Source organism: Amphiura filiformis, chromosome 13, assembly GCF_039555335.1.
Source record: "Amphiura filiformis chromosome 13, Afil_fr2py, whole genome shotgun sequence".
NCBI classification, from domain to species: domain Eukaryota; kingdom Metazoa; phylum Echinodermata; class Ophiuroidea; order Amphilepidida; family Amphiuridae; genus Amphiura; species Amphiura filiformis.
The window spans coordinates 60,017,931-60,037,641 of NC_092640.1; the positions used below are offsets into that span (position 1 = coordinate 60,017,931).

The following is a 19,711-nucleotide window of genomic DNA, read 5'->3' on the forward strand; positions in this document are numbered from 1 at the left end:
ATTGAACTTGCACCTCAAATAACACCTCAACAATATACAGACAAACCTGCGTTCCTGAACCGATCATTATCGGCTAATCTGCTGCAGGATCTACACCACGTTTTTTTCCCAACATTGCGCCTGATCACCAAATATCAACATTTTTAAGTCACTTATAAAGACATCTCTTTCCAAAATGTTGATTTACTGTATTTCATATTATGTTATTGATATTCTTGTTCATATTTCTTTTGATTGTCAAAGCGCTTTATTCATTTTCTGGCTATATATCTGTAAAAGCGCTCAATCAATAATGCTTGTTATGTTGTAACCTGCAGCGTTACATAATGCTGTTGATGCTTTTAGATTAGTATAACAAAAACAAAGGAAACCTGGTTTGCCTAAACAAAGTAAAGTCTTGATTTTTAACCCGGGAGGTTGCGGTCACTGAGATGAACTTAATTGGCTGATATGGACTTATAGTCCACAAAATATCAGTATGGCTAATTTAAGGGGAATCGATCTTTTGTGCGTAATTATAGAGGGCCAGGGGATTCACTCTATCATTTAAAAAATTATTTGACGAAGTTAAAGAGCCCTAAGAATAAAAAAACTGTAGTGTAATTCACGCCAGACACAATTTCTTTATATGACAAAAATTAATTTTCTTTATATGACAAAAATTAATTTTCTTTATATGACAAAAATTAATTTTCTTTATATGACAAAAATTAATTTTCTTTATATGACAAAAATTAATTTTCTTTATATGACAAAAATTTAATTTTTAGTAAACAAAAGGCTAAAGATGGCATTATGAGATTTATCATTTATCATTACACTCCTTCACTCAACTGCCACCGTGGCCGAACGGTAAAGCGCTAGACGCGTAATCAAAGGAAGTTCCGAATCGCTGGTTCGAATCCCAACGAAACCTGTGGAAACTTTTTTTTCTTCAAAATTCATGATCGCATTCCGAAATGAGTCACTTGTCGGTAAATCATGTATCGTATTCTTAATTAAGGTTAGGTATAGGTATAGGTATAGTATCGTAACTTACGCGCTACATCAGCATCAAAAGGTGCTAGCTTGTAGAAATCACCAATAACGTAGATAGCCACATATCGCACTTCATACACCTGGCCCATATCGATCCGCAACCACGGGTTTTGAGTGACATCTATATAATAATACAAAAAAAGTTGTTTCCATTAATTTGTGTAGTTATAGGACGCTCTCGGTTTGTTCGAGACCTCATTGATTTGACACAGTAAGCCCTGAGCCTAACCCTAACCATAACACGAACACCACACCACCCTACGACATACATAAATTCGCCCAGCCTCATTTCCCTAAAATGAAATTAAAAAAAAAGAGGAAAATTTAGTTTGGCAGAGGTGGGCCTCGAACCCACGCTGCAGTTTGCCGCTAACGTGGCTAAAGTATAATACTTTCAGCCCCCTAGACCAGTCCACCAACTGACGTGTTGGTAGCCATCTTGAAATTTGATCGTACCTGTATAGGCAACTCCAACATATATCGGGTATTGAATTCACAATATCATGACAAGTAAAGACAGAAAACGTACCATATTTTGAAATTTTATCTGCTTAAAAAGTATTAATGTGAATTATAGTGCTAAATTGTTGAACTTTTCTACAAACAGAAATACGACAATTCATGTGCCTATTATGCACAATACATATTATATCGATTTTGACTTCGCTGGATTCGCTGCACTGCACGCGCATAGTGTTATTCGGAGAGTGCAATGTATACGGAGCTTACCATTTTTCTTGTATAGTTTTTCGTATGGTTTTTACCATTTATATAAATGAGTCCACATTAGACCCGGAAATTTATTTCAGAAAATAAAAGATTAGATTACCATAAAAACGAAATAGTAATCTTTGCCGGGGTCTAATGTAATTTTTATACATATTTTTTCACCATCATTTCAGTCTTAATTTTCACTAAATTCAAAAAACATTTTTTCTTTTATACATAGGATGCTTCAGTTTGTACACAAAAATATTTCATTAAAAACCCTCCCACTCGGCTATTTCAAAAAGGTAATCAGGGTTACTTAGCATGTGCCATACATTAGCATTAAAATTGATTTTATTTTAACAGTCTTTTAGAAACATTTGGAGTATGGCGTCCACTGCTGTGCACTAAGTCCATTTAAAGTGATAAGTAATTCGGTCTGTGTTGTTGATTGCGTGAAGAACAATTTGAGGAAAGCGTGTTATTATTGCAGCGATTCGAACATACTTGAGCAAGAATAGCAATTTACATTTATTTAAAGGCCATATCTATTGCAAAAACAAGTTTAAACCCATTCGAAGAGAATAATTATTATTACATTACAAGTTGACACTCGTTGCAATTTTTTGTTCTTATTTCTCCTGAAAAAAGAGAAATTGTGTTGGTAAAATGCTGGCTTGTACGGTCCTCCCCCCGTTCGAAGCGAAATTGATTTCCAATGCAGCAGACTGATGACGTATGAAGAGTAGTATGAAGAGTAGTCTCCTCCGCAGCCAGTTTGGTTGCACGTAACCATACTGGCTGTGTAGGACACTATATGTTCACGAGCAGTACATACCCAATAGCTCTCGGAGAGATCTTTTGATGTTCATTGGTGTATATATTGCGTGACTTTGTACCACAAGAAATTGGGAAGGGACAACAAAAGGTTAGTTCCCGTGCCATAGAAATTTGTTATTTGAATAATAAATACAATACAATGTCATGCTCAAATTCTAAGCTCGTACTGTAAAATTGATCTAAATTTTTTTTTTTAAATTTTTGTAGTCCAAGTGTTTCTCATCATGTTGATATTCATTTGAATTGTAATATCACAGTTAACTAATATACAAGGGTTGGTCAATAAGTCCTCACAACTACTATATATCTCCGCTCAAGCATGACTTTGATGACTGTTACTTATCATAAATACAAGTTTGTACCTTTGTCTTTCAAAACACACGACAGTTTCTATTAGAGTACCTTGAATTACGTAACCTCATTTGCATAAAATCACTGCTATATATGCACTGACAATTGTCAACATTGGCGGGAAATTTGAATTGTAGTTCAGGAACGTGTAATAAAAGGTAGCAGAAGTAAGTAAAAAGCAGATTACAAGATTTATTTTTGGTCTGAGGTAATTTGAGTATTTTACTTGATAATTGTGAGAGAAGAAATGTATCCATTAACAGATGAAGAAAGTGACCGTCTTTGAAATACATCATAGGCCTTAATGACAATCAAAAATGGTGTTAAAATCATGAGAGACGAGCGCTCAAGGTAGACACAATAATTATCTAAATTATCTCCAAAATGAAACAAAAACAAATATGATTATTGGTATGGGGTGAGCGGTCATATTCAGGACAATAGAAATTGTTACAATAAAAATATTAATATGCGCATGCGTTGCTGGTATATATGATTAAAAGTGCCAAAAATGTATGAAAAAAGGAAAATGTAATCAAAAAAGCGCTAAAAATATGACTAAATACAATATCATACGGGACAGTAACAGTGTGAGTGATTTCCTATACTGAGTCTTATGCTAAAATTAAACGAACCTTTTGAAATTCACAATTCGTATTCAATCTAGAGCCTCTCTATGGTGTGCTACAAAAACATGGCATTTTGAAAACAAAGGGTTCATTATTAGAGAAATGTTTGTGATTTCCCACCGGAAGCTCCCTTTTAATAATCAGTAGTTACCCAAGTAAAATCGATAATATATTTCTACTAGATATTACATGTAACATATTATCGATTTTTCGTCATCAAACATTCGTTAGAACTTAAACATTACTGGAAATAGAATGGCAATAGATTAAATAACGTAGATATGTTGCATACAATATTGTACGTACAATACTCGGAGTCTGTGGAGCGCTTAACAGTCATCAAAGTCATGCTTGAGCGGATATATATAGTAGTTGCGAGGACTTATTGACCAACCTACGGTGTCTGATCTCCGCCAAACTCCCCCTTTTATAATTCATCTCCCAAAATTTTCAGTTTTCCCCCTTTTTGCGAAACTGCTTTCCCCTTTTTCAAATATTTCCCTTTTAACTTTCCCCTTTTCAAATAGTTCCCCTTTCGACTTTCCCCTTTTCAAATAGTTCCCCCTTTCGACTTTCCCCTTTTCAAATAGTTCCCCTTTCGACTTTCCCCTTTTCAAATAGTTCCCCTTTTCGACTTTCCCCTTTTCATATAGTTTCCCCCTTTTCGAATTTCCCCCTTTTCATATAGTTCCCCCTTTTCGAATTTCCCCCTTTCATATAGTTTTCCCCTTTTCGAATTTCCCCCTTTTCATATAGTTTCCCCCTTTTCGAATTTCCCTTTTCATATAGTTTCCCCCTTTTCGAATTTCCCCCCTTTTCATATAGTTCCCCCTTTTCGAATTTCCCCCCTTTCATATAGTATCCCCCTTTTCGAATTTCCCCCTTTTCATATAGTTTCCCCCTTTTCATATAGTTTCCCCTTTTCGAATTTTCTTTTCACCTTTTACATAATACCATTTACAGATTTTTCCCCATTAAATAGTTTCTCCTTATTTTTTATTCCCTTTTTTTACTCCTTTTTTTTATTCCCTTATTTTTTTATTCCCTTTTTTTTACTCCCTTTTTTTTTATTCCCCTTTTCACGATGCGTAGGCACGGACCATCTATAGTACCGTGCATTCACGTCCCATGTACTTCGATATTGAAATAGGTCCGGCCTACACGTTGAAAGCACGTGATTGTCTGATACAAATTCTTGAGTTAAATAAAATGAATAAAATGATACTTATTATGTAATTTATGAATTCTATAGGATATAGATCTACATTTAAGAAAAATCATAATCTGAATTATATCATGCAACTAAATAAAGACCCAGGAAAAGGCCAGGAGATTGGAATTTGAATCAATTAGATTGGCTTATTAATCGTTATTATTTTGGACTTGTCTCGACTTTAAAAAAAGACTAGGCTTAAGGGGGTACCGGTACTACACCCCTGTCCAATTTTGCGCCTATTTTTGCAATTTTCTCAAAAATTATAGCACATTGGTGTAAAGTAAGATATGTATATTATAGGGGCAAGGACTACAACTACTGTACTGAAAATACAGCAACACAAAGCAAGTAGTTATTGATTTATTGATCAAATAATGGTTTTCCCTCATTTTTGACTGTAACTCCACAACTGTTGGCTGTGCTGAAATAAAATTTCCAGTGCAGTAGTTGTAGTCCTTGCCCCTATAATATACATATCTTACTTGTCCCCAATGCGCCATAATTTTTGAGAAAAATGCAAAAATAGGCACAAAATTGGGCAGGGGTGTAGTACCCCCCCCTTAATTGCTACTTAATTCTTCATCTAACATATAGGGCCTACTAATTCTTTTTGGATTTTTGAGGCGTGCACCACTGACCGAAGTCCCTGGTTCATTTGTCTGGTCAATTGAATATACGCCATATAGCCTTTGATTAGAAAGCACATTTTTATTGTTAACGGGATTGTTGACAAACAAAGAATAGAGAAAATTACTCGGAACTGGCTTAAAAATAAAGTTGCATAAAATCACACAGCCACACTTGTCATAAATATGCAATGCCCATTTTGTCCAGGCCCGTTTTATAAATGTATGCTTTTATTGTCATTTCACTGTTAAGATCGCTTGTTTTAAACTTTGGTGCTAACTTTAGAAAAAACTTTTGAATAATTATATAGCACAAACAATTCTTATTATCTAGGCTTCTGTAACAATGGCAGCCAGTTGTTTGTTGTCTCTGACATATCCCTGTTTATAGACAAGTTCTTCACAGACTTTCAAACATCATTGCTATGAATTTGACCAGCATAAATATTTATGCATGCCATTTCACCCGTTTAACATTCTGAACATCATTTGGTTTATCAATCATATCGGATTTGCTCTTTGTACAGCCCCTCTATAAACGTGCATAAAAGTTGACGGATCCCTAACCCATTGAATTTAGCGGCGCTTGCACAACAGGCTATAAATCTACCTACGTTGGTATCCAAATTCATGTAGAACGCCTTTCCAATAATGGATGTAGCGAAATGAGCTCTAGTGAGTGCACGGTACTCTCCAGGGTCCAGGCTTACTGGTAAAGCCTACGCACGGAAAACGGGGAGTACCCAAACAAAAAGGGAGTATTAAAAACAAAAAGGAGTATTATTTAAAAAGGAGAAACTATTTAAAATGGGAACCTATTTGTGAAAAGGGAGGAAAGTTAAAAGGGATTATTTGTAAAAGGGGAACTATTAATTTTACAAAATGGGTGAAAATAAAAAGGGTATTATTTGTAAAGGGGTAATTGAAAACGGGGAACTATATTTGAAAAGGGGGAAAGTCGAAAAGGGGGAACTATTTGAAAAGGGGGAAAGTCGAAAAGGGGAACTATTTGAAAAGGGGAAAGTTAAAAGGGGAAATATTTGAAAAGGGGGAAAGACGAAAAAGGGGATCTATATGTGAAAAGGGGGAAAGACAAAAAGGGGGAACTATATGAAAAGGGGGAAAGTCGAAAAGGGGAAACTATTTGAAAAGGGGAAAGTCGAAAAGGAGAAACTATTTGAAAAGGGGAAAGTCGAAAAGGGGAAACTATTTGAAAAGGGGGTAAGTCGAAAAGGGGAAACTATATGAAAAGGGGTAAGTCGAAAAGGGGGAACTATATGAAAAGGGGGAAATTCGAAAAGGGGGAAACTATATGAAAAGGGGAAATTCGAAAATGGGGAAACTATATGAAAAGGGGAAATTCGAAAAGGGGAACTATTTGAAAAGGGGAAAGTCGAAAAGGGGAACTATTTGAAAAGTGGGAAAGTCGAAAAGGGGGAACTATTTGAAAAGGGGGGAAAGCCGAAAAGGGGGAAACTATTGGAAAAGGGGGAAAGTGAAAAAGGGGGAAATATTTGAAAAAGGGGGAAAGCATTTCGCAAAAAGGGGGAAAACTAAAAATTTGGGGATATGAATTATAAAAGGGGGAGTTTGGCGGAGATCAGACACCGTACCAACCCTCGTGCACATCAGTTCAGGGATCTACAGGAAGGGATAAGCAGTTAGCAGCCTGGACAACCGATTCTTTAGAAATGCTTAGTCGCGCTAAAAGTCGATCGATACATGTTAAAATCAGCACAATTCAGAGATACACCTTTTTGCTATGAAATTATTTTCGCGGTCTAATATAAAGCTATTTTTTTTTCTTCAGTAATGTCAGTTAAAACTTGGTGCTTGATTTTAAAAAAAAATCCTGGTGTTAAAATTAAGCATCAAATTGTGTCTTTTAGTGTGATATTTTTGATTTTTATAGGCCTTGAGTTCGCCTGCGAGCTTTTTACGGAATTGGTTTTTTAGCGTCTCAAACTAATATAGTTTGCTAAAGAAAGATATTTCCCACCTCTGTAACGCACATCGTGTGGGTCTATATATTATAGTTTTGTCAGAATTTGCGTTTTATTTTACCCTTTTTCCTTCATGCTCCGAAAATGTCAAACTTAGTACTTTTATCTCGTGAGCAACCAGTAGAAATAGTCGATATTTTCATTGTTGTCATCCAGGGCAATTTTCCATTGAAAAGCATATTGCCCGACCAGCGATTTAGTAGCCCAAATCCCCAATTGGGTTTTCTGGTAAATGAGGTGAATTTTAAAAATTTACTCCCGTGATAGCCTGCAATTTCAATTTATATGGATTCCATGATTATGAAAACCATTTTGTCTGTCTGTTTGTTTGTTTACCTAGGTTAGTCCGTATTTTCTCTTAAAAGAGACGTACGCTTGAGGTCCACGGGAAAATCCACGGTCCAAACCTAGAAAAATTAGCGTGTTATTATACGGAATTGGTTTATTAGCGTCTCAAACTAATATAGTTTGCTAAAGAAAGATATTTCCCACCTCTGTAACGCACATCGTGTGGGTCTATATAATAATCTTCTGTCCCTCCTATCTCCAGGTGAATTTTGTATGACCTACCCCCCCCCCATCGCGGGTTGCCATTTTCATGACACCCTTCAGACTTGTGTTCGGGTTTGTTTTTAATTTGACATGTAGGCGTATACCTAAATGTATAGCTATGCTATATATTATTATGTAATATCATGTGCATGTAGGCCTATGGGGTGGGGTGGGTGCAGAGGTGTGTGAGGTGGGTAGTGGGGGTGTATGTAGGGAAACTTTGGGGTGGTACTCAACACACTTTAACCATGACTTCCAATGCAAGGCTTATTGTTGCCACAAATGTTTTTTTTTTTTTCCTTAAGGTTATTTATAGGTTTTATAAACTTCCATGTTTAACCTGGTATTGTTTTGGCTGCTTCATTAGGGCCTATGACTTTCGGTGGGTTTCCAAAAGCAGTTTCAAACAAACACAAACAAAAGGCACTATACCCAGTCACCTTCGTGACAATTGAAACACTACGTCAAGTATTAACATCCAAGTTATTCTGTTTTTAGGTAAGCAATTTTAAATAATTAGCTTGAACAGGTTTTGTTAAAAACAAAAACCTGACAGAGGGAGAAGAGGGGAAGAGAGATGGAGAATCCATACGATATGCAATACCATACGATTATATTCAATAAGCCTGGCAAAAATGGTCTATTTGGGCCCCCTCCCCCTCCCCCCCCAAGTGCAGGGAAATTTGGTGGATTTGGGCCACCGCCCCATACAGGCTTACCCCCCTTGAAAAAATCCCAGCTACGCGGCTGTGATCAGTAGGAGCGCTATTAGGTCTGGGAATTTCGTTGCTATATTGAAGTTCTGGCAACACTGTACCCATGCCGGTATTCCTATTAAACCCAGGGATATCGATCCACAATGCCAGTATTAGCTTTAGATTTCACGCGTTGATTTTGAAATTTTTCAGGCGGGAATAAAAACTGATGAAATCAAAACGGAAATTCTGACAAAACTATGATATATCGCTCACGGTGATGTGCGTTAGAAAGTTGGGAAAAATCCTTCATTAGCGAACTATATTACTTTGAAAAGCTAAAAGGGTGATCCAAGAAAAGGCTCGCGGGCAGAGTTTAAGCCTATCAAAATCGAAAATCTTACACGAAATGACTGAATTTCACGCCTAAGTTTAACACTAGGATTTGAAAAAAATACAGTATCAAGCACTACAATTTGACCTGACATTTACTGAAAAATGAAAATGATTGCTTTTTATTTGGCCGAGAAAATAAATTTTACATTGAAAAGTTGTAACTCAAAATTTAGCTCATTTCAACACCAAATTCGATCGTTTGTATTGCCTCATTAAATGACTGAGTGAGTCTTGCAGAACAAAAGAATCGGTTGTCCAGGCTGCTAACTGTAAGCATCCTAGACTGCTGCTCTCATTCAGAATATGTATCTGTGGTTTAGACAATAGGCGGATTAGCGGCCATTTTGTCTTCGACATGATTTTATTCACGTGTCCTTATACTTTAGTACACAAATATATAAGTTAACAGGTTTACAATACTAAAATTATATTTTGAATATACAATATATTCTGTAGTAAATCGATCAAATGACGGTGATTGTTCAGGTATTATAATGCTTGATAAAATTAAACTGTCTGACCAGCTAGTATTCTCCTCCGCCGTCAGTGTGATTCCCGTCACTCCACGTACCGTGTTACGAAGGTGGAGGAGACTAAAACTGTATTGACGAACACCCATGCGTTAAAAATTATGTAGCCTAGGTCGAACAATAGCGTGACGTAGTTTCCGGCATTGTTCCTATGCACTTTCACCCCCCTGATCAGTTGCGGACTTGGTGAAGCGGAAATGATTCTGATATATCCTAATGGGGGCGGAATAATTGTTGAAGTGTGCTGATAATAAGGTCATGCCTAGCTGAAGCGCACGTTAAATCAACATTAATTTTATTATATTTTTTTGCATTGACTCAAGCCTACTTTTGTAAATGAAAAACAATAATAGAGGGCGCTTTTTAATGGCCGCCAAATTGCATTGAAATCCCATATATTGACATTTAAACAGCAATTTTATGTAATTGTTAGATTTATTTTACTTTATTCTATTTGCAAATGAAGACCTGAGCGCAAGAAGACCGTAAGTCTACTTGGCCCCTCAATATGTATACACTAAATCGTATAGTTTCTTGGTTTTATAATGTTTAATACATGTTCCAGGGTGAAAACATCATGAAAGGTTGTGAAAGATTTGTTTCGCCCCCTGAACATGTATAAAACATTACTAAACTATACGAAACTATACGCAACTTTAGTGTATACATGTTGAGGGGCCAAGTGGACTTATGGTCTTCTTGCGCTCAGGTCTTCAAATATGGTGTAATATTGACTCAAGTCCACTTCTGTAACTGAAGAGCTGTGATAGAGTGTGCTTTTTGAAACAATGGCTGCCAGAATGCCTTTAAATGACTAAAATGTACTACAAATCATATTTATTTATTTATTTCATCTTTTTCTCAACAAGACATAAACATCATGCACTACTTGTCTATACAAAGGTCACTTGGATTGCATCTTCCCTCTTTATGGAATAAAGCTCTTGTCAGTGTCCAAAGAAAAACAGATTAATGAGGAAAACAGATTTTGAATGAGCGGTTCTTTATTTATGCCGGGATACGACCCCAAAGAAATAGTAATGTTATATTTCCTCATTCATTTCAGGTTGATTGTCACAATTTTGCTGCACTGCTTGAGTGCATGCAACACCAATATTATGAGTGATGTTGAGGTAAACATTCTATGGACCTATGGAGCATTTAGGCAATAAGACATTTAAAATGAGTCATTAAAAGTTGCAGCAAATTGCTGAAGACAAATCATAAATGCAGAAAGAAATGTCCTGTCAGCTTTTTCTGGTGGGGCTAGGATATCAGGTCAGCTACATAGGAAGGGTAGTTGATAATAGTTCAATGTTGGAGAGGGTCTCAGGGAGTATATGCAGCACTCGGCCAATGCTCATATCAGGGGCCCAACAATTACCCTTCCTGTGCAGCTGACCTGATATCCTAGCCCTTACAGAAAGGGCTGACATTTCTTCCTGAATTTATGCTTCATCAATTTGCTGCAACATTTAATGACTCTGCAGGTTTGCAAATGTCTTATCGCCTAAATGTTCCAAAAGCCCATAGAAGGTTTTCCTCAACATCACTCAATATATTGGTGTTGCATGCACCAGAGGACTCAAGCAGTGCAGTGACAATCAACCTACAATTGATGATGAAATATGATATTACTTTTTCTTTGGGGTCATATTCCGGCATAAATGAAGTACACCAAGAACCACTCAATCAAAATCTGTTTTTTATTTCATTCAATATGTTTTTCTCTAGACACTGACGAGGGCTTTCTGCCATATAAGAAGGAAGATACAATCCAGATGACCTTTGTATAGACAGGTAATGTATAATTTCCAGTCTATGACTTGTTGAGAAAAATAAAAAATAAATAAAATGTCAATCATTTAAAGTGCAAAATTACACAAAGACAAAATAAGCTGTGATAGAGGGTGCTTTAAAAAAAAAAAAAAAGTGGCTGTCCAAATACATTTAAATGAAGAAAACTCTATCACAGCTTTTTAGGTTACAAAAGTGGGCTTGAGTCAGTATTACACCATATTTGCAAATAGAATAAAATAAAAAAATCTAACAACTGCTTCAAATTACTATTTAGATGGTATTATATGGGATTATAAGGCATTTTTGGCGGCCATTTAACAAAAGCGCCCTCTATCATTCTTTTTCGTTTACAAAAGTAGGCTTGAGTCAATATTACACCATATTTGCAAAGAAAATAAAAATATCAAAATTCACTTCCCAGCCCAGGGCCTAAATATTCATATCATGCTGATCACTCAAAGATTAGTATCTTTGAAATCAGCGGTACTATATTCAATCTATGATTGCAGACATACACTTGTGGTGAGTGCAACCTGCTCGGAGTGCATGGCGATATATTCAAATATTGTATTCATCTATTGCTAAAGTAGTTATAATCCTCTTATCGCGTCACTTCTACGGCGAATTGGACAATGATGTGACAATTGTACGGCGAAGATAATCAATCGGTCGTAAGAGGATTACTTTGTACTAATTTACCTATTCATCGGCAAAACCTATACAACTAGTACAAAAGACGTCTTTCAGATCTTGATCCATCTATTTAAAAAGTCTTTTTCTTCAAATTTAACGAATAATGTTAGCCGTTGAAATATTGCACACCAACCTGATATAAAACATGATGAGCGATACCAGTTGAAAGAAACCGGAACACCATCAATAGCTCTATCTGGAATCCCTTCATATTGGTAACCACTCGAAGATGCACTCACAGACTGGATTTTCCTTACAGGAGGACCTGTTTTTAAATAGAAATATATGATTATGCGATTGCCAAAGAAAAGAAACACATACAACCATTACTTACTGAAAAGGAGATTTGGGAATATTCTTCCTAAGTTTCAGTCTTCACACTTGCACCAAGGCCACCCTCCAACAAACACACCCCATCCCATGGGACATACACCACACCCCCTACTAAACACCGGCAGCCTGGTACGCACACACACGCGTCTGAGAAAACACCATACAACCGGGGACACACACATTTAACTAAGTTACTATCCAACCGGGCCACATTTTGAGAAATCGCCCTCCAACCGGGGACCGTCCAAAACGGGGTAATTCAGTGTGGACTCATGTTTATATGCTTTAAGGTTACACAAAGAGACGTATAACAAATGTATAAAAGACGTATAAAGTTGTTCTCTTAAACAGAGTTTTCTCAGTAATCAAATATCGCAGCAAGTGAAATGTTGGTGCATTGGATGTAGCTTAACATTTTTCTTGTGTGTTTAGACAAATTTTTAGAATAAATTTGAAAATCCTTCGTTTAAAGCCATTTTTCGCACCATGTTCACAAGATCAAAAACACGTTCCATGACGTTTTTTTCAAATGTGTGCCCCGTATAAAACCACGCCGAGTGATTGTTTTCTTCTTTTTTGTATTGTACTACAAATCGATTAAAGAAATAATGTTGTCATGGGGAAGAACCAAATACAGTACCGATTAAATTTTAAAAGCCCGTTTTTGGGGAACATTTTCGAGAATCTTGCCCGAGAAAAATTGTTTTGTGAAATTATCGATATCTTGATTACGGGACGTTAATTTAGACATCTGAATACCTACATTATTTCTCAACATTCTGCCAATTGCTATCCCATTTGATTTTCACTCCAAATTGAAGCTAGTATTGCAAAAAACAAGGTTTTTCCTCCATCAGTTCGTTCAAAATTTCAGCGCCGACATGCGTGTTTATTCTAAGAGCCATTGTGCGGACGCGATTGTAATCACGTACTAATTGCATCCAATTATAGTTACATATCCGCTTCGAAAACAGTCAATTGCGCAAGCTGATGTATGGCCGAGTGGATAGAGCGTTGGACAGGTAACATGTTATGATCAATTTTTGTGGGTTCGAGCCCCCGTGTAGCTGAATTTTCTTTTTTTCTCTTTTCTCATTTTTACTTCCTTTCTTTCCTCAATTTTCTTTCTCCCTTTCTTTTTTCATTTCTTTTTTTTTTCATTTCTTTCTTTCTTTCTTTCTTTCTTTTTCGTTCTTTTTCTTTCTCACTATTTCTTTATTTGCCCCTTTCGTTTTAGTTTTATTTGATTGATTCGCTGACTGCAGTGAATCGTGATTGATTGTTTTTCACTTTATATATAAATTCAGAAATTTGTAGGCCTGCTAAGTCTGTCTTGTTGATATTCTTCCCAAATGCGATTTGCAAATAATTGCTTTTTGATATTGTTGTTGATGTTTATTTGTACCCTATTACATTGTAATCTGGGGAATAGCAGCATCATTGATTTCATCAAAGATATCAAGGCTATTTATTTCAAAATCAACACATTTTAACGAAGCTTCGCGAAGTGCCCCCAATCAATTTTAAAATCTGCTCCGGGCAGGAGCCAAGCCAAGTTTCATCGCCTTTTTCTTGACCGTGGATCGATATTCTATTGTAAGTAGGCCTACGTCCCGGTACGCTTGTTCATTTTCTGCATGGCTGTTTCTGTTATGAACTTACGCCCCTCTGAAATCAAGCGCATGAAAACTCTCGGCTAACCTTAATGTGCAATTTGGGCCAACAAGGCACGTCATGGCAACCGTGGACATCCTCAGTTCCTGTGGGTTCACATTTTAACGGTGGTCTTTCATGTATGTGTCCCCGGTTGGGTTACAAACGCAAACACTTGATCACCAAACAACTCACCACAACATACCTCCACCTACAAACAAACACACCCCAACAAGCACATAATCCACAAGATATAAGTTCCCCCTTAATACTTTTTTTTAATAAATCGAAAAATATTTAAACGAAATGTAAAAGTGTAAAAAAAGTATGTGTATCCGTATTTGTTTTACACATATGGATCTATTTATAGCGTCACGCGTCATTTAGTCACAATGGTTCATTATATTTTAGGGGAAACTTATAAGTTGTGGACCCTATATTTTATGGAGTCTATAATGACTTACCATTCTTAGGAGCAGGACAAATTTTAAAGGGCCCATCGTTAAACCATTGTGCAATATAAACATAATGGACGTCAATAGCATTGCCTGCACCGTGTTCGTAACTCCAGTATGGAACGTCAAGATTATCAGGTGTTCCGACGCTGAGAGTGCCTGTTGATTTGTCATATTGAATCCAGAATTTTGAGGGTTGCCCATCAAGGATGAAATTGGCAGAAGCAGGTGCTATAGTATCCAGATAGTTACTGGTAGAAAAACCATCCAGGAATAGGATACTATCGCCATCAGTACCGCCACCAGGATTACCATTAGCATCAGGCGTACGCTCCATTCCAAGGTGCAGGTCGAAAACTGAAGAAACATGATAAATGAATGATAAAATGGATTTCTACTGTGTTGTGTACTAGTCGCTCTGTTCGTGCGCATGATACCTTTATCTCCACAACTTAAAAAAATATAGAGGCCTAGTATGATTTAGCGTACCACCTATCTGCTGCAAATTGGTCAATGGTTTCTTTGAATGGTGAAGGAAAGTTTAAATAATTTCAATGATTGACCCTTTGCCTCTCTCATCTGCTGCTTCAAAACTTAAATCCTTAACCACATCATTGTCACTTCAAGTTTATTTGTAAATACTGGATCTATTGTTATGATAAATTTTAATACAATTAATCTTGATGACTATTTATGATCAGAAAAAGTTTGTATTTAAGTATTTAGGCCTAATCGTTTTCCTCTGGACGGTGTTTCTTCCTATCCATCAATCCTAACCCTAATCGTGAACGTGAATAAAAGGGAAATGGGATCATATGATCGGGAACTTGAGGAGGTTAAAAATAATAAAATAAAGCGCTAAAGATTTAAATTATATCTAATCAGAGCAATGAAGATCATGATGACGTCAGTCTGTTTACTTTCATAGAAATGATCCTTTTCATACTTACATAGTACGTAGTTAATCTCATCTGGATCGTAACCAACTAGACTTTTGTGTCGATTGGACAAAAATATAGAAACAGAATCCCCACCGTCGACAGTTGTTTCAACGTCTAATCGTGAATTAATTGTATCCCACGGTCCAACAAATACGGCGTCGGGAGCCGCACCGCCGTTTTTTGCCTCGGCAATACCTCGGTAGCAGACTATAACGATATGGAACAAAAGCATGATAAAATGGACAACATTGTGCATCATGGTGAGGTAGAACATACAATCGTACATTTGCAAATGCGTGCGAAACGCGCGAAAAATATGCCATATTGAAGCCTCGGGGCATTGGACACGGAGCAATGCCGTAGGACCATTAGCATATTCAAGTCGAATCACTATAGAGGCCTTGCATGAAATTATCGATTGGCTCCAGACAAAGGATTTGAACCGGTGTCCTTCACCGTAGTTATGGCGGAGTGCAGTCCATTCAATCAAATGTTGTCATCAACCTATTTGATCGTAGTGCAGGGTTATGTGTGTGAGACGAACTGTCACGGTAGATTGCAATCATGCTTTTGTTGAATGCATTTGAGTAGTCCGCCATATTTACGGGATGATACGTCACATGCAGGCCTCTATACACCTCTGTAAAGTCGTGTTCACACGGTCGGATTTAAGCCACTTAATACCGGTATTAAGTCACTATTACCGGTTATAAGTCGCCTATTACCGGTAATAACTCATTTATATCCGACAGTGTGAACACGACTTTACAGAGGTGTAGAGTGATTCGACTTTAATGTGCTGAGGCTCCTACGACATACAGATTGTAACAAAAATACAATTCAGAGAATATAATTGGGCACTACATGTCACTTATTGATTGTATAGAGTTTTAATTGGTCGTCAAGGTAATTTCTGAACTAAGCTATGTTTGAATAGAATAGGTGGACTACAGCAAATATAGAGCCAATTGTGTAAAGTAGTTTTAAACAGCCTGGGCCAATTCCGTGTCTTTGTGTAGCAAAATTGACTGAATTGAGTTGAATCATGAACCATCTGGTCGGTGCTCCTAAGATGGGTAATTTTAAACAATGAGCATTTGAAGTGGTATTTTAATTTATAAATTTGAAATGAATATTATATTATTTAATTTATTTACTAATATCAATTAAGTGAAAGAAAAATATGAAGAACCTTTGCTTTTGTTTAAAAAGAACAGATTTTTTACATTTTCAGATCGATGGCAACTTACAATCATTTCCGGGTATTTCAATCAGAGTTGTTGAATTACTTCCGGTGTCAGTAGCAAGTGTCAGACAAAATATCTCCGTAAGTTCGTCATCAACATCCGTAAGTTCGTCATCAACATCGTTCTTAATAATCACTTCCACTTCTTTCTCAATTTCTCCTGCCTCAAAGGTTACTGATGATCCTACAGTGTAATCGGCTGTGGTTGCAGTTGGAATTACTCCACACGGACAGGATGTTGTAAGTGCTTTAAAGAGACGAATTACACAGACGAATGTCATTTAACACTTTTTTTACTGACGTTTTAGTAGTAGGTGTGAGGGTTTCCCCGGCGGTTTGAACAACCTATACACAAACCATAGGCCAACAATTTGATTGATATTTTTGTTTTGTTTCTTAATTACATCGTCTTCCATCGAGTACTATAGAAACGCTCAAAAGAACCACTATCATATTGTGCGCTGATTTTCGTAGCTTCGAGTATACAAAAATCTACCTCCTTTAATATTACTAGGGATGAGGGGCCTTACAAACAAGAAGACAGGAAAAATGTTAGGTCCTTAGTGTAATTTCCGTTTAGTGTATGACAACGAGGGCCAAACATATTGTTTGCAACTAGGCGTTTTTACCAGCTTAGTTCCTTGAAAGTAATTAAAACTATCAGTTTTCCAAACTTAAAAAAAGACATAAATATATAAATAACAGATAGTTTACGAAATGAAGAAGATACCAGAAAAACATTCCTTGTATTCAAAATGCAATTCGATATGTCTCAGGTCCCACAAAAAAAAAGAAAAATACGCGAAAACGTCGCTATCCGAGTCTTTCATATTAATCATAAATAAATAATATTTGTTATGCCGTGGCTCCGAAAACTTCGATTTTAACTACAATAGTATTATATCCTGCGTAGCTTGAATAAAATAAACACCACAGTGATCATGATAATCATTTCATGAAGTTCATGAACCCTTTACATAAAGTGGCTTTTACACAACAAACGGCTTTGCGGCACTTGACAGTATTTATTCATTTATTTTATTTTATATAGATTCCACGTTGAAAATATTTAAACGGTTTTGTTTATTCAAATCGTGCAACCAAGCCATTTTACTAAATAAACGTAGTCAATGTATTTTCAACCAAAGACCCAGGTTTTGAACTGTGTATTAATTAAAATATTTTCAAAAGCACAATGAATCAACGCTCCCCAGCAACGCGCTTAACCGACTATACAGGTTGGAACAAAACAAAATTTTACAATTTAAGAAATAGTATTAAGCAAACATGTCACTTATTGATTGTATTGAATTTTACTTGGTCGTCAAGGTAATTTCTTAAGCAACTACATAAACATAAAATCGTTGGTCTACAAGCGAGTATAGACGAATCCAACGAGCCAAGTGATGGTCAGAATTCAGTTGGCCATTACTGGGTCCCGTCTGCACCAAAGTGGTGTTGTTACTGCCCAATTTGGTGGATTAAATCCGCTTAAAAATCGATGTTGAATTGTATTGTGTTGTAAACTTTCATCGATTTTTTCTGTCTACGTGTAACACGGGTGATGGAATGCAGTTTAATATCCCCACCAAGGCCACATCATTTCACATTTTAGGTGGAATAGACCTAAGGGAGGGGGGAAGTAATGGCTGTCATTGAGGTGTAGGAATGCGTGGAAATAGATTCGTCTATATGACCAATTGTGTAATGTAGTCCTAAAACTGCTTGGGCCACTTTCGTGTCTTTGTATAGCAAAAGTGACTGAATAGAGTTGAATTATGAACCATCTGATCGGTGCTCTTAAGACGTGTAATTTTAAATAGTGGGGCATTTGAAGTGGTAATTTGATTTATGATTTTGAAATAAATATCATATCATATCATTCATTTACTAATGTCAATCAAGTGAAAGAAAAACATGAATATATTTTGCTTTTGTTTTGAGAACTTGACGATAAACATGAGATTTCATTAACTCGGAACTAGAAAAAGAGACACCAAATAAAGTTTTTCTGTTACCCAAGATACGCCGCGACCCCTTCTATTTTTTTTTACTGAAAAGCAAAAACGCAATTGGTAATCATGAAAGTCGATTTTAGCTTGATATGCGCGAAAATGTCAAAAGTGGCCCAACTCGTTTTCTGGACGATTTAGTTATTTGAGCATAGCGTTTGAGCCCGAACAAGTAAAGAAATCAAATAAAGTTTTTCTGTTAGCCAATATGTTATTAATTTCACAACATAACATTGTTGCCATTATCTCTCTTTTTTTCTGAGACGCGAAATTACAAATGTATAATTTTTATTGTTACAGCTGTATCTCAGGCTCACCGTTTCCCTGTACAATTATGGGTCACCTAGCCAATAAAGGGGCTGAGATTTTCTTCAGAATGGTGGCGGTGGTCATGAATATACTTTGGGTCATATAATATTTTTTGTTCCGCAAGAACATATTGGCCCACACTGATCAAAACACCCAGAACCAGTTCTTAGCATATCATCTGTTTGTAAAACTTGCTTGAAAAGTGAATTACATGTGTGAGAAAGATATGGTAAGAGGTAAACTACAGTATCGTGTACACTATGTTACCGTAAAACCCCGTCTACAAGGATATACCTAAGAAACGCCCTCAATAAAATTGGTTGCTTGTTGTATTTGGAGTTTGAGCAAATATATACTGGCACTGGGTGGCTATGCATTCCATCTAAGTATGTTGTAACACCAATCAATTGTATTGACATAATAACGACTGTTTCGTATATCAGGATCGTATAGCTCAATTGATAGAGCGTCAGACTTTGGAACTGAAGACATGCTGAAGAGAGAATGTTCCGGGCACCGGTTCCGTTTTTCATTCTCGTTTAATTTTAACTTTTGACATGTTCTTTTTATCTTTCTTCAAATCTACCTTTCTACTTTTAATTTTAGGTGCGTTTTTTTTTTTTAATTTTTTTTTTAATTTTTTTAGTTTTTTTTAGTAATTTTGTGGTTTTATAGAAACTAGTAA

At 36.4% G+C, this 19,711-nt stretch overlaps 1 protein-coding gene across 1 annotated transcript in view; it reads right to left on the minus strand.

The window, feature by feature from the left end:
* The window catches only part of LOC140168594 (uncharacterized), a 46,722-nt gene that overhangs the window by 16,900 nt on the left and 10,111 nt on the right, over positions 1-19,711 (minus strand). Inside the window, exons 3-7 of the mRNA XM_072191997.1 lie at positions 16,710-16,952; positions 15,469-15,666; positions 14,528-14,875; positions 12,211-12,342; positions 1,040-1,159 (exon numbers count right to left, since the gene is read on the minus strand). Of these exons, the coding sequence (XP_072048098.1) occupies positions 1,040-1,159; positions 12,211-12,342; positions 14,528-14,875; positions 15,469-15,666; positions 16,710-16,952 (1,041 nt within the window). The remainder of the gene's footprint in view (positions 1-1,039; positions 1,160-12,210; positions 12,343-14,527; positions 14,876-15,468; positions 15,667-16,709; positions 16,953-19,711) is intronic.